An 11,581-nucleotide genomic window follows, 5' to 3' on the forward strand; every position below is an offset into this window, starting at 1 on the left:
ATTGCAGTATTCGGTATGAGTATGATGAACATTCCGTATACTTCTGTTTGTATCCTGGAGTTAGTGTTTTACTTCCTGCCTGGTCATGTGATGTGGTGTTTAAGTAGTAACATTTTGCCCTGTGCCCCCTGCCCAGCTTATCCCAGTACAGCGATGAGAACATGATGGATGCTGGGAATCTGGCCATAGTCTTCGGCCCCACCCTGCTGCCCACGCCCGACGCCCTGGACCAGGTGGCCTGCCAGGCGCATGTTAATGAGGTCATCAAGACGGTCATCCTGCACCATGACAACATCTTCCCCGACCCCCCGGAGCTGCCTGGGCCCATCTATGAGAAGTGCATGACCGGAGACCAGTACTGGTGAGACAGATGGACTATACTGTATACTCCAGCCTTGCAACCAACCATCTGTGCTTTTATCCTTCTGTTCATCCATTTTGTGAAGTACCAAGGGGGCCCGGTTCTAGAAAGTCTGTCTAATATTGCTGACTGCTGCAGTTATGGTGCTTACACTCCCTTTTTTTACCCTTTCCCTCCCTTCACACCCAAACTCTATTTCTCTCCCTTTATCCTTTCCAGCGAGAGTCCGTTCAGCGAGCCGGGTGGGGAGGCGGAGCCTGATGGCGGCACAGAGACTCAGACCAGTGAGGAGGGTACGCTCTGACCTCTGCACAATCACCCAGTGGGCTTCTCTCTCTTATCCACCAATGGATAGAGAGCTGTCTCCATGGCAACAGCTAGCATAGAGACTCCGCTCTCTCCCTCAGTCGTCTTTCGCTGTGTGCAGTGTGTGATTCCCATTGTAAGGGGGAGGCGGTGGGGTGATGGCTAGCTAAGACTCTTATGCTCTGATTTCTCTTTCGCGTCCCCCTCGTTCCTCATTGGCTGAGCTCGGAAGGTCAAGCCGGGGACATTAGTGATTGACAGGTCGATCATACGATTTGGCTCTTATCTCTCTGTCCTTCTGCCTTCCGCTTCCCGCCCCCTCTCTCTCCATTTCTCTCTTCCTCTCTCTCTCTATCTCTCAGAGGGGGAAGCAGTAGAGGCAGTGGCCAGGTTTGACTATACGGGCCGGTCGGGGCGGGAGCTCTCCTTTAAGAAGGGAGTGACCCTGCAGCTGTTCCAGCGTGCATCACATGACTGGTGGGAGGGGCGACTCAACGGCACCCATGGCCTGGTGCCTCACCAGTACATAACACTGAAGGACAGGCGAGTACACGGCTACAGCATAGCTAGCACATTGCATACACGCTAAGTGACACGGCCATGCCAAGAGAACATGTCTGTAAAATATGCCTACAGCGGCATCCCTTTGTGGATTGTTATCAAATTAACTGTTGAATGAAAATGTACGTGCTCAACTCCTTTTTACTGTATCAAAGGAACTGACCCTTTTTGACTCTTTAAAAATGTTTTGGGGGATTGATTGACTGACTGGATTGATTGATGACCTAAGTTATTAATTGATTGGTTGGGTAACAGGTTCTGTTTAACACTGATTAGTTGGTAAGAGGTGCTGTGTGGTGTTTCAGGCCTGACTCTGCATCAACAGTGGACAGCGACAGTGGGAGCACTAGTAATGATGACAAGAGAGCCAGAAGTGAGCTGAGCTCTCCTACTGACAGACAGCCTGAGACCTACAACAGGTCAGTAGTCAGATCGCCAAAGACCTACAACAGGTCAGTAGTTAGATCGCCAGAGACCAACAACAGGTCAGTAGTTCGATCGCCAGAGACCTACAACAGTTTTGTAGTTAGATCGCCAGAGACCTACAACAGGTCAGTAGTTAGATCGCCAGAGACCTACAACAGTTTAGTAGTTAGATCGCCAGAGACCTACAACAGTTTAGTAGTTAATACACCACAGACCACCACACACCTATAAAATGCACAAAGCTAACAAACTAAGCTAGCGGTTTGTGGAGTGTATTGATTTAGTCAAGCTCTAATCTTAGCTAACGTTCCATATTGTACGTCTCTCAACAGCAGCCACCGCAGGAAGCGGACTGACATTTTCCGTCGCCCCCTCGGTCGCTCTAAAGACCATGGTAACGGGAGTGTGTTGGAGAGGAACTCGCCGCCCGTCACTGGTCACTTCAGCCCGCGGGAGCTCCTTCTGGGGCGGGGCACTGGCTTAACCCCGCCTCTCGACAGCCCTGAGCGTCGTCGCCGTTCCACTGCCGCGGTAACGGTTACCGTGAGCCGCCACGATTCACTGCGTCGGCCTGAAGACACGCCCATCCGGCGCTCCAGCAGCGGGCAGCACGGCTTCAGCTCCAGAACCCTGGACCCAGACACACTGGCACAGGTACACACTCTCATACTTTCACACACACACAAGTACATACAGTAATTATACAAAAAACAAAACATACTTCATCTTATATTTTCTCTCTGCCACTCTCTCTTTCCTCGTTCCCTTTTCTCTGTAGGACATAGAGGAGAGTGTGAGTGTGGCTCTGGGGCAGCTGAGGCAGTTGGAGCGTGGGGGCTGCAGACCGGCTCCTGACGTGGTCCTGGACACTCTGGAGCAGGTTAAGAACAGCCCAATCACTGCCTGCTCCTCCGAGTCGCCCAGCCCCCACAGCACCCCCTCCACCCCAGGGACTCCTGGTACCCCTAGTCCCCTCAGCCCTCTGAGCCCCCTCATTCCCCTCCCTGGCCCGCCTCCCGCACCCATCCGATCCACCAACCCCTCCCCCGACACCCTGGGCTCCTTCAAGCCCGTAGTGGGGGCTCCTCTCCGTATGGGAGCACCGCTTCGCCCCCCAGCCTTGAGGCCGAAACCCCTGGTGCCGCCCAAGAGCAACACCCCCCCTCTGCCCCCGCTGCTGGACAAGTCCTGCACCATGTGATGAGCCAAACCGGGCCAAAATAAAGAGTGGGAGAACAGGGTACCTGCTTACTGTTTAGAAACCTGAACAAGGGTAGAAAGTGGTAGGACAGATCTGAAACTAAAACGGTTTTTATGTAGTAATACAAAATAATATATGATCTATGATATGCCATGATATTTATGTGTGTCGTCAGGTTGGTGTGTACTCTCTTCTTGGTGTGTAGGAGTTAACATACTCCATGTATCAAAGCATTTATCAAAGGGTAGCTGTGTAAAATGGGAAAGCTAAAGAAAGCAGAAACCCTATCCTGTAAAAGAGATGTAGTCACAGATGTGTGGGAAGTGTAGTTCTCCTCCAGTGAAATGTAGTTTCAGTGATGTGAACGTTGACTATGTAATGACAAAAGGCTCCTCAGCTAATGAAGGTCTATCACCAAAAGGCTGCTGTGTTCTTAGTGTATTTCGATTGGCTGCTGCATCTACGAGCGATTTTCATTGGCGACGCGAAAGAAAAGGACAATGCGGAGTGAAGATGTGCCTGATGGGTAAAGGGAGGCTCACACAGAGTGAAAACATAAGGGCGGATGTCTGTGTGATCTTTTTTAAAATTATTTTCTATTTCACTTCGTTCCGCTGCTAAGCTCACTAATGCCTCAACCGAAGCCTCTCGAGGCATTGGTGACAAAACTCACATTCTATTTAACCAATGTTCAGCTATTTAATGAATGTTCCAGTATTTAACGACTGTTCAGCTCTCTATTGAATGTTCAGTGGGCAATAATGTCACAGGGGCCGGCAGCGGCGTTAACCCTCACTACTAGAAAACCGCCTTCTCGTGTTCAACCGATACACATACACAGGCCAGGTACACACACACAGGCCAGGGGAAATAGTTTGGAGGTACAGTGGTGGAGGGGGTTAGGAGTTTGTAGAGTACGTTTCCCTCGGCCTGTGTGTGTGTGTGTGACTTCTTTCCCCATTGCCCTGTTTGTCTGTGTGTGTTTCCTCTGCCTGCCCTCGTTCTGTTCCTTTGTAAGTGCGATGGTGGATAAAATGATGGATTATTCATGTCTGCCTTTAGTAACAGAACATGTGCAGGACAGGGGTGCGTGTTGCTGGCAGTTGGTGTGTGTGGGAATATGGTGTATCTGGTTGTGTTAGACTGAAGTCACTAAATAACCTTAAGTTCACAGTAAGCAAACAGGCTGTGGGGCTTTTGAGTGTAAATGCCCAAAATACACTTGGAACAGCAGCACACTGAATGTGTCCTCTTTACTGGGTTGGGAACTGTTGCAAGTGTGTTTGAGCAGTACTGGGGATGTGTGTCTTTAAGAATGGGCTATGGGCGTGCATCGGTTTGTGTGTGTCAATGTGAAAGTGCCTTTTTTTTTTACCCTCGTCTTTGTGGGGAGTTTAATCCACTCGCGCATGTCCCGAACAGAGAGCAGCAGCACTTAGAATGAAATAATCAAAGTGTTTAGTAGAAGACTGAATTATGAATCCTAGAGTTAATCTATTGTGACATTGCACTTTGATGTATTGGGAAAAATTGTGTACTTGGCATGTAGCATTATAACATGTGAACGGGTGCATTTTAAGGGACGTTGGTTTCTCTCTGAATGTGTCTGATAATTAAAGGAAATGGTTTAGTCTGTTGCTGTATCTGAAACTCCTGAGCTTCCTAAAGACAAGCTCTTATACCCAAGTGGATAGTATTGATGTTGTATTTATACTATAAATAAAAGGGAAGAAATTAACAAGTGCGTTTTGGTTCGTCGAGCCTTCATTATTGCCTTATCACCTGCGGCGTGTGAGTGGGGTCGGAAAAGGGGATGGGACGTGCTACAGTTGGCTGTCTGAACACTCACTAATGTCCGTATTATTATATATTTTTTTACCTTTATTTAACTAGCCACGTCAGTTAAGAACAAATTCTTATTTTCAATGACGGCCTAGGAACAGTGGGTTCCTAGGCCGGTTGCCTGTTCAGGGGCAGAACGACAGATTTGTACCTTATCAGCTCAGGGGTTTGAACTTGCAACCTTCCGGTTACTAGTCCAACACTCTAACCACTAGGCTACCCTGCCGTCTTAAGTAGCTTCCGAAACATGTGAAAGCACCACACACTGCTTTTTTTCTACAGTCGTCTCAAAACTTTATTTGGGAATTAAACGGCAAAATAAGTACAACTACATAAGATGACATACAGTGAAACCAAATTAAGCGCTTTTGTTAAAACGGTAAACAAACAAATGTTAAAAAGTATACATAAATTAAGCAAAATACTTTTCAGTACATAGCATCATTATATCCCTGAGAGGGATAGGAAGTTGGCTATCCTGTGTTGGAATAGAAGCAGAGCAAACGTTCACTGTGAGAAGGCCACACTGCGTCTAAGAGTCAGTGACGCACATCTTTGGTCTGGAACTGATTTGGCAAAACAAACTAAAGGATTCAAAGCACGATGCTCAACAGAACCAACAGTTGGACCACGGGTTCAAGCCATTCTCTGATTTAAAACAAGCTAATGCTGAGGTTCTAATTATATTTTAAATATCAAGTCCTAAAGCAAAAGGTCCTGGCCACCCATTTTTAAGAAGCTAAAACCAAATCAGAATATTGCAACAATGTTACTCAATAAGCTTTCCTAATGATTAGACAACTTCGTCCATCCTGTCTTTCTACGGAACTGGAACAATCCCTCGTCTCTCTTATGATACACACATGCAGAGTGCCCCTTTATGGGGACAGTCAGTTTACGATGTATATGAAGTAGGGCATCCCTCTCTCAGCCTTTGGAGCCAGGTTTGAGGGTGCTGAATGGTTTGGAGTTCCTCAGCGAGCCAGAGATCTCCTGCAGGAAGGCGGTGATGTGCGAGTCCTTCTCGGACTTCCTGCCATCGAAGATGACCACCAGGGTGAAGTGTGATTCTGGTCGGGTCAAGTAGTAAGTGCTCTGGACTTTGTCGTCGTAGAAGTGTACCACCTTGTCTAGTGTGTTGAGCTCCGCCTCGCGGTCGCCCATCATCATGATGACGTTGGGCCAGTGCGTGAGTGGCCGCTCGCCCCCGGGAAGGGACACCACGGCGGGGAACTGCTCCACACCCTTGGGCGCCTCGCGGTACGAGTGCGGGTGGTGGTAGCCGTGGCCCTGGAAGCTGTCCAAGCCGCGGTTGTCGAACACCAGCGACACGTTGTTGGCATCGTGTTTGCGGATAAACGAACAGATCTTGCCGTGGTAATCGGGAGCCGTGCGTGCTGTCAGGGCCTTCATGTCTGCGGACACCGTCTGCCTGCTCAGCGCCTCATGGAAGTAGAAGCTGAATTTTGCCAGGAGCGCCCCCTGGAGGCGCTGCAGCCACACGTACAGGTGGGGTGGCTGCACGGCCTTCTGGGACTGGCCTCCGAACAGGTGCTTTCGGGTTTCCCTCTGGCGCTGGAAGAGCTGTCCCCAGGCAGTGAGCTTAGAGCTAGCCCCGTGCAGGCTGAGCAGGGCGGGCAGGAAGTGCCACTCTGACACCTGGGCCTGGCAGCGCAGGAGCTGTGTCACCACATCCACTTCTGTCTGGAAGCCCCCTTCCAAGCGGCCCAGGATGGGGTGGTGGAACCTGGGAGGAGATGGAGGGGTCATTGGAGAGAAAGCTATATCTAATATAAGGGAGAAATGCTGATGGTGTCAAGATGGTAGCCTTAACTGATCACACTCCACTACGAATCAATCGTTCACTATTCTGTAAGAGCAATTATCCTAATGATAAATAGCCTCATTAGCACTAATGCTAATTAATATACTGCAAGAGATGGACTGTGGCCGTAGAACAGAATTGGATGTCTCTGGTGTTCTGTGCTGCTAAGGGTGTGTGCACTATTCACATTTGTGTGTGTGTGAGACTGGGTGTGGAGGTTCTGGCCCTGATTAGCAGTTAATATCCTGTGTATTCTCAGTGCTGATTACGTTTCCTGGCAGTGTCGACTGCTGTGCGAGAAAGTCACCTTCAACCCTGACTGCACAACCACCCATGTGTGCCAGATTGTGACTTGCTGCAGTGTGAACTGCGACTCCGCCGCACAGTGGGCAATTCTGTGTTGGGCTTGCTTTGGTTCCGGCTGAGCTCAATTTTACATCTGCTGATTTCAGCAGAAATCTCCCCACCCGCCCCTCCCTCCCCATACTCTCGTTTCTGCAATTTCTCAGCCACTCACACACTATCACAGCCTGCACACACAGCTGAGCTAACACACATGGCACATCCCACCCACCTGGAGCTGTACTTCTGCAGCACTGCCTCGAGGGTGGTGACCAGCTCCTCTGAGTTGATGTTCTTCTGGCTGCCCAGCGCGTGCATCTTCTCATACAGGTCAGCCATCTCCATGCGAGCCTGGGTGAAGTGGCACAGCTGCTCCGACAGGTGAGACAGCAGGTCCTCCAGGTAGGGTACGGAGCCTGGCTGGGCGTGGCGCCCCATGGTCACCACCTTCCTCAGCGCGTTGAACAGGGAGGTGTAGATGGTGCGGATGGAGTCCTTGCGGCTGAAGAACGACTGGCCACCTGCAAGAGTGGGTTATGATCCTGATTAACATATTGGAGCAACTTAGAGAAAACAGTCCATTTTGGAAATTGTTGTTTGGGGAGCTATAACCTAACGTAGCTGATGTTTTAAAGTCCCAACAACCGAATTTTCAGGGGAAATGGAAACTGGGTTAAATACGGTAAACATCCACTTCCAGCCGACCCCGTCAGTGTGGGGTAGACGTGATGTGCTGTCTTCTGTGGGTTTTATCGACGGTTGGCATCTAACATTATGGTGCATTACCTCCACCCTCGTACTAGATCTCATTCTCCCTCTTTCCCTCTGATTCTGCCCACACTGTGGCAATACATGCTCAACTGTCTGTTTCCTGGCAATAATCACACTTTCCTATCACATTTAAAGTCTTATTTAACCGGCGGTGTCCCATCCTTAATCTTGTTAAAAAATAGCACCCTCTCTTCTGTTCCTTCCTGCCATCCTCCACTCCCAGACGTTCATTTGTACTTCCAATAAACACCTGCCCTCAGTATCTCTATTCCACTGTTCCTGCCATCTCTGCACCATCACTGTCCATATCAGGCTTTTTGCCTCTGCCTTGCTCATTGAAACGACAACATCCCCACTACTAAGTGTTTGTTTAGACAGTACATCAACTGCCTCACTCCCCTCCACCCACACATGGGCTGAGACCCAAGTAAATCGTATCCTGCCATGGGTTTGTAGTACCTCAAAGCAGGTATTGCGTGCTACGTAAGCTAAAGGACCGAAAACTCATCAACACTGAATGAATCAAAGCAAATAACTATTCTGGCTGGCTTGACTTCTTCCACCCACATCCAGACCAACAGTATGCCCATCAGCTCCGCCGTATATACAGCCAGATGATCTGTAATACGTTTCCTGGCTGCCACCCCACATTCCTGCACCACAAATGCTGACCCAGTGCATCCTGTCCTTGAATCAGTTTTGAACCATCTGTGTAAATGGCCACAAAATCCTAATACACAGTATCCAGATGTCTATTAAACAAATCCGATGGATTGACACCCTATCTTTCTGTCGTCTCTCCAACACTTCTCAATCAACTAGGCAGGAGTAGCCATGGTGGATTTACAGGAAGCTACCATTCGACTAAACTCCAATGCATTTCAATTAACAGGTGTACCTTGTTAATTTGTGGAATTTCTTTCCTTAATGCATTTGAGTCAATCAGTTGTGCTGTGTGATGAGAATTTGGTGGTAGACAGAAAATAGCCCTATTTGGTAAAAGACAAAGTCCATATAATGGCAAGAATAGCTCAAATAAGTAAAGAGAAATGACAGTCCATCATTCCTTTAAAACAAAGGTCAGTCAATTCAGAAAATGTCAAGAACTTATAAAGTTTATTCAAGTGCAGTTACAAAAACCTTCAAGCACTATAATGAAACTAGCTCTCATGAGGACTGCCACAGGAAAGGAAGACCCAGAGTTACCTCTGCTGCAGAGGATAAGCTCATTAGAGTTTCCAGCCTCAGAAAGTGCAGCCCAAATAAATGCTTCACAAAGTTCAAATAACACATCTCAACATCAACTATTCAGAGGAGACTACGTGTATTAGGCCATCATGGTCAAATTGCTGCAAAGAAACCACTACTAAAGGACACCAATGAGAAGAGACTTGCTTGGGCCAAGAAACACGAGCAATGGACATTAGACCGGTGGAAATCTGTCCTTTGGTCTGATTAGTCCAAATTCAAGATTTATGGTTCCACTCGCCGTGTCTTTGTTAGATGTAGACTAGTTCAACGGATGATCTCCCCATGTGTGGTTCCCACCGTGAAGCATGGAGGAGGTGTGATGGTACTTTGCTGGTGACACTGTCAGTGATTTATTTAGCGATCTGCCATCCCATCTGGTTTGGGCTTAGTGGGACCATCATTTGTGTTTCAACAGGACAATGACCCAACACACCTCCAGTCTGTGTAAGGGCTATTTGACCAAGAAGGAGAGTGATGGAGTGCTGCATCAGATGACCTGGCTTCTACAATCACCGACCTAAACCCAATTAAGATGATTTGGGATAAGTTGGACCGCAGTGCTCAGCATATGTGGGAACTCCTTCAAGACTGTTGGAAAAGCATTCCAGGTGAAGCTAGTTGAGAGAATGCCAAGAGTGTGCAAAGCTGTCATTAAGGTAAAGGAAAGCTTCTTTGAAGAGTAAAACATATTTTGATTAGTTTAACTTTGTTACTACATGATTCCATGTGTTATTTAATAGTTGTGATGTCTTCACTATTATTCTACAATGTAGAAAATAGTACAAATAAAGAAAAACCATTGAATGAGTTTGTCTGGTATTGTACATGGTCCTCAATGAGGAATGCCCAGCCCCCCACTCCTTCCCCATCAGACAGCACATCACATTTAGCACCTTCTTACACCTTACACCCTCCCATCACTCAATCAATCAATGGCTTCTGCCCAGGTCAGGCTAGTGTCAAAGTACACCACAAGGAACTGGAAGGACCCCACCCTCTCCAGGTTTCTTCCATATAACCTCAAGCATATATCATCTCCCACCTGGTAAAGAACACAGAGTTCTCTACAGAGAACCTGAATCCCCACATTAATGCCCACCGCTCTACCTCATCAATCGCTTCCTGTACCTTCCTGACTATGTATGTCACATTTCTTCCCCTCTTCCATAAGGCCCCATAATCTGCAAATAATGACCTCCCCATATCCTGCCATAACTGCAAGTAAACATCATTGATTATGATTGAGAACAACAGAGGTCTAATCACGCTCCCCTGTGGTGTACCGTTGTCCACCATTTAGCTGCCTGAGACTTCCTTACCCGGATAGACCTTCCAAATAGGAAATCATTTATCCAGTTGTACGTTCTTCCTCCTACCCCCATAATATCAACGTTATGTGCTGCTGAATACATAAATCGTAAAAATCTGGGCTTGTATCGCCACCTGCTGTTAGAAACATACACTTCAACTTTCTATTATGGAATGTGACTTTCTCGTCTGGATAATAACATCATGGTGATACTTGTCCCACTTGTGATAGTGCAATTAATGTGACCTGAGGGGTGTCATTTTGCCACACCAATGAGTTTTGCAGTGCAACAAAAAAAATGAATTTTCTGTCGGTGCGTGTTTACATGGGGTGCTTCTTACCCAGTTTTTGTCCCAGGAACGTCATGTTGTGATAGGTCTTCTCCGCTGCGGCAAGGTGTGCGAAGGCGGCGAGGAGAGCGGCCCAGATGGCCCCTGCGCTCTTGCTGCTGTCCTTCTCTTTCTCCACATAATCCTTCGCCCGGTCGAACGAGAACATTCCGAGCTGCGTGAAGAAACTCTCCAGAATCGCCCTCTCACGAGGCACCGGCCGCAGTTCCTCCTCACGCGGAGCCTCCATCATGCTTTAGGATAGCTAACGTTAATACAGCAATACAACTTGTGAATAGAACATTTATTGCGGTACTAAACTGGTCGCATACTTGCTCGATACTACTGCTATCATGCTAGCTAAAGATCTAGGTAAAACAATTTAGCAACACCTCTCTCGGCTCAAACTGAATTTGTCAGAAGGTATTGTTAATCTAGCACTGGCATAGAACAAACGAAATGTATAAAACATTATGCGGTAAATAAAATATTGTATACCAATTTAACTTGCTATTCCGTCGCCGCCATCTTGGTTTCAATTCACATCACAACACTACGGCAAAGCAGAAGTGTCTGGCGGAATCGTTGCAATCTGAACGTCTAGCGCCTTCTTCTGACTTGGAGGGGTTAAAAAACAGTTACAGAAATACACTTGAATGGAAATATGAAAACAATGTGTTTAATTACATAATTTTCGTTGGATAGAGCTGTGTTAATATTTAAGTACTTACCAAGTTGTAGGGAGAGTCATGCCACCCCTATGCCATGGGAACGAAAAACCATCTTGATTTACCTTACAAGACCTGCAAACGAACACTCAATGTGATTTAATTTGTCTGTTAAAGTATCCTTGAACACTCTTCAGATTTTCTGGGGTGAGTGTTAGCAGCATTTGACGTCAAACATAAACGACTGTTTTCAATAATCTGCTAAAACCTGACACCGCACATTTTTGCCACACAGCAAGAAGAGGTTAGGGTTAGGTAAGGGTTATTGTTAAGGTTAACAAGGGTACTGGATAGCACTAAGCACTTTTTCATCTCACACTGTTAATCAT

At 47.4% G+C, this 11,581-nt stretch overlaps 2 protein-coding genes across 3 annotated transcripts in view; one reads left to right on the plus strand and one right to left on the minus strand.

Annotated features, from left to right (window-relative positions):
• LOC109896792 (SLIT-ROBO Rho GTPase-activating protein 1) overlaps positions 1 to 4,594 on the plus strand; it is a 30,407-nt gene extending 25,813 nt beyond the window's left edge. Inside the window, exons 18-23 of the mRNA XM_031831952.1 lie at positions 137 to 361; positions 581 to 654; positions 1,030 to 1,210; positions 1,534 to 1,647; positions 1,987 to 2,308; positions 2,433 to 4,594. Of these exons, the coding sequence (XP_031687812.1) occupies positions 137 to 361; positions 581 to 654; positions 1,030 to 1,210; positions 1,534 to 1,647; positions 1,987 to 2,308; positions 2,433 to 2,855 (1,339 nt within the window). The 3' untranslated portion in view covers positions 2,856 to 4,594. The remainder of the gene's footprint in view (positions 1 to 136; positions 362 to 580; positions 655 to 1,029; positions 1,211 to 1,533; positions 1,648 to 1,986; positions 2,309 to 2,432) is intronic.
• Positions 4,595 to 4,974: 380 nt separating this feature from the next.
• Positions 4,975 to 11,529, minus strand: LOC109896793 (KICSTOR complex protein C12orf66 homolog). 2 transcript variants are annotated; one of them, XM_020491150.2, is made up of 5 exons: positions 11,256 to 11,529; positions 11,023 to 11,141; positions 10,537 to 10,789; positions 7,097 to 7,385; positions 4,975 to 6,444 (listed from the first exon to the last, which is right to left on the minus strand). In XM_020491150.2, exons 3-5 carry the CDS (start codon positions 10,775 to 10,777, stop codon positions 5,625 to 5,627), a joined length of 1,350 nt encoding a protein of 449 aa, XP_020346739.1. In that variant the 5' UTR covers positions 10,778 to 10,789; positions 11,023 to 11,141; positions 11,256 to 11,529; the 3' UTR covers positions 4,975 to 5,624. The 2 variants fall into 2 exon arrangements, with proteins under 2 accessions (XP_020346739.1, XP_020346738.1); XM_020491149.2 differs by having other exon boundaries at positions 10,537 to 10,778; positions 11,256 to 11,513.
• Positions 11,530 to 11,581: the final 52 nt, after the last annotated feature.

Source organism: Oncorhynchus kisutch, linkage group LG9 (genome assembly GCF_002021735.2).
Source record: "Oncorhynchus kisutch isolate 150728-3 linkage group LG9, Okis_V2, whole genome shotgun sequence".
NCBI classification, from domain to species: domain Eukaryota; kingdom Metazoa; phylum Chordata; class Actinopteri; order Salmoniformes; family Salmonidae; genus Oncorhynchus; species Oncorhynchus kisutch.

Bases quoted from the DNA above. Each gene is read 5' to 3' on its own strand.
- LOC109896793 (XM_020491150.2), bottom strand. From the start codon at position 10,777: ATGATGGAGGCTCCGCGTGAGGAGGAACTGCGGCCGGTGCCTCGTGAG. The intron at 7,386-10,536 runs GTAAGAAGCACC...CCACTCTTGCAG, and splicing joins GTTCCTGGGACAAAAACTGG to GTGGCCAGTCGTTCTTCAGC. The intron at 6,445-7,096 runs GTGGGTGGGATG...ATCTCCTCCCAG, and splicing joins CTGCAGAAGTACAGCTCCAG to GTTCCACCACCCCATCCTGG.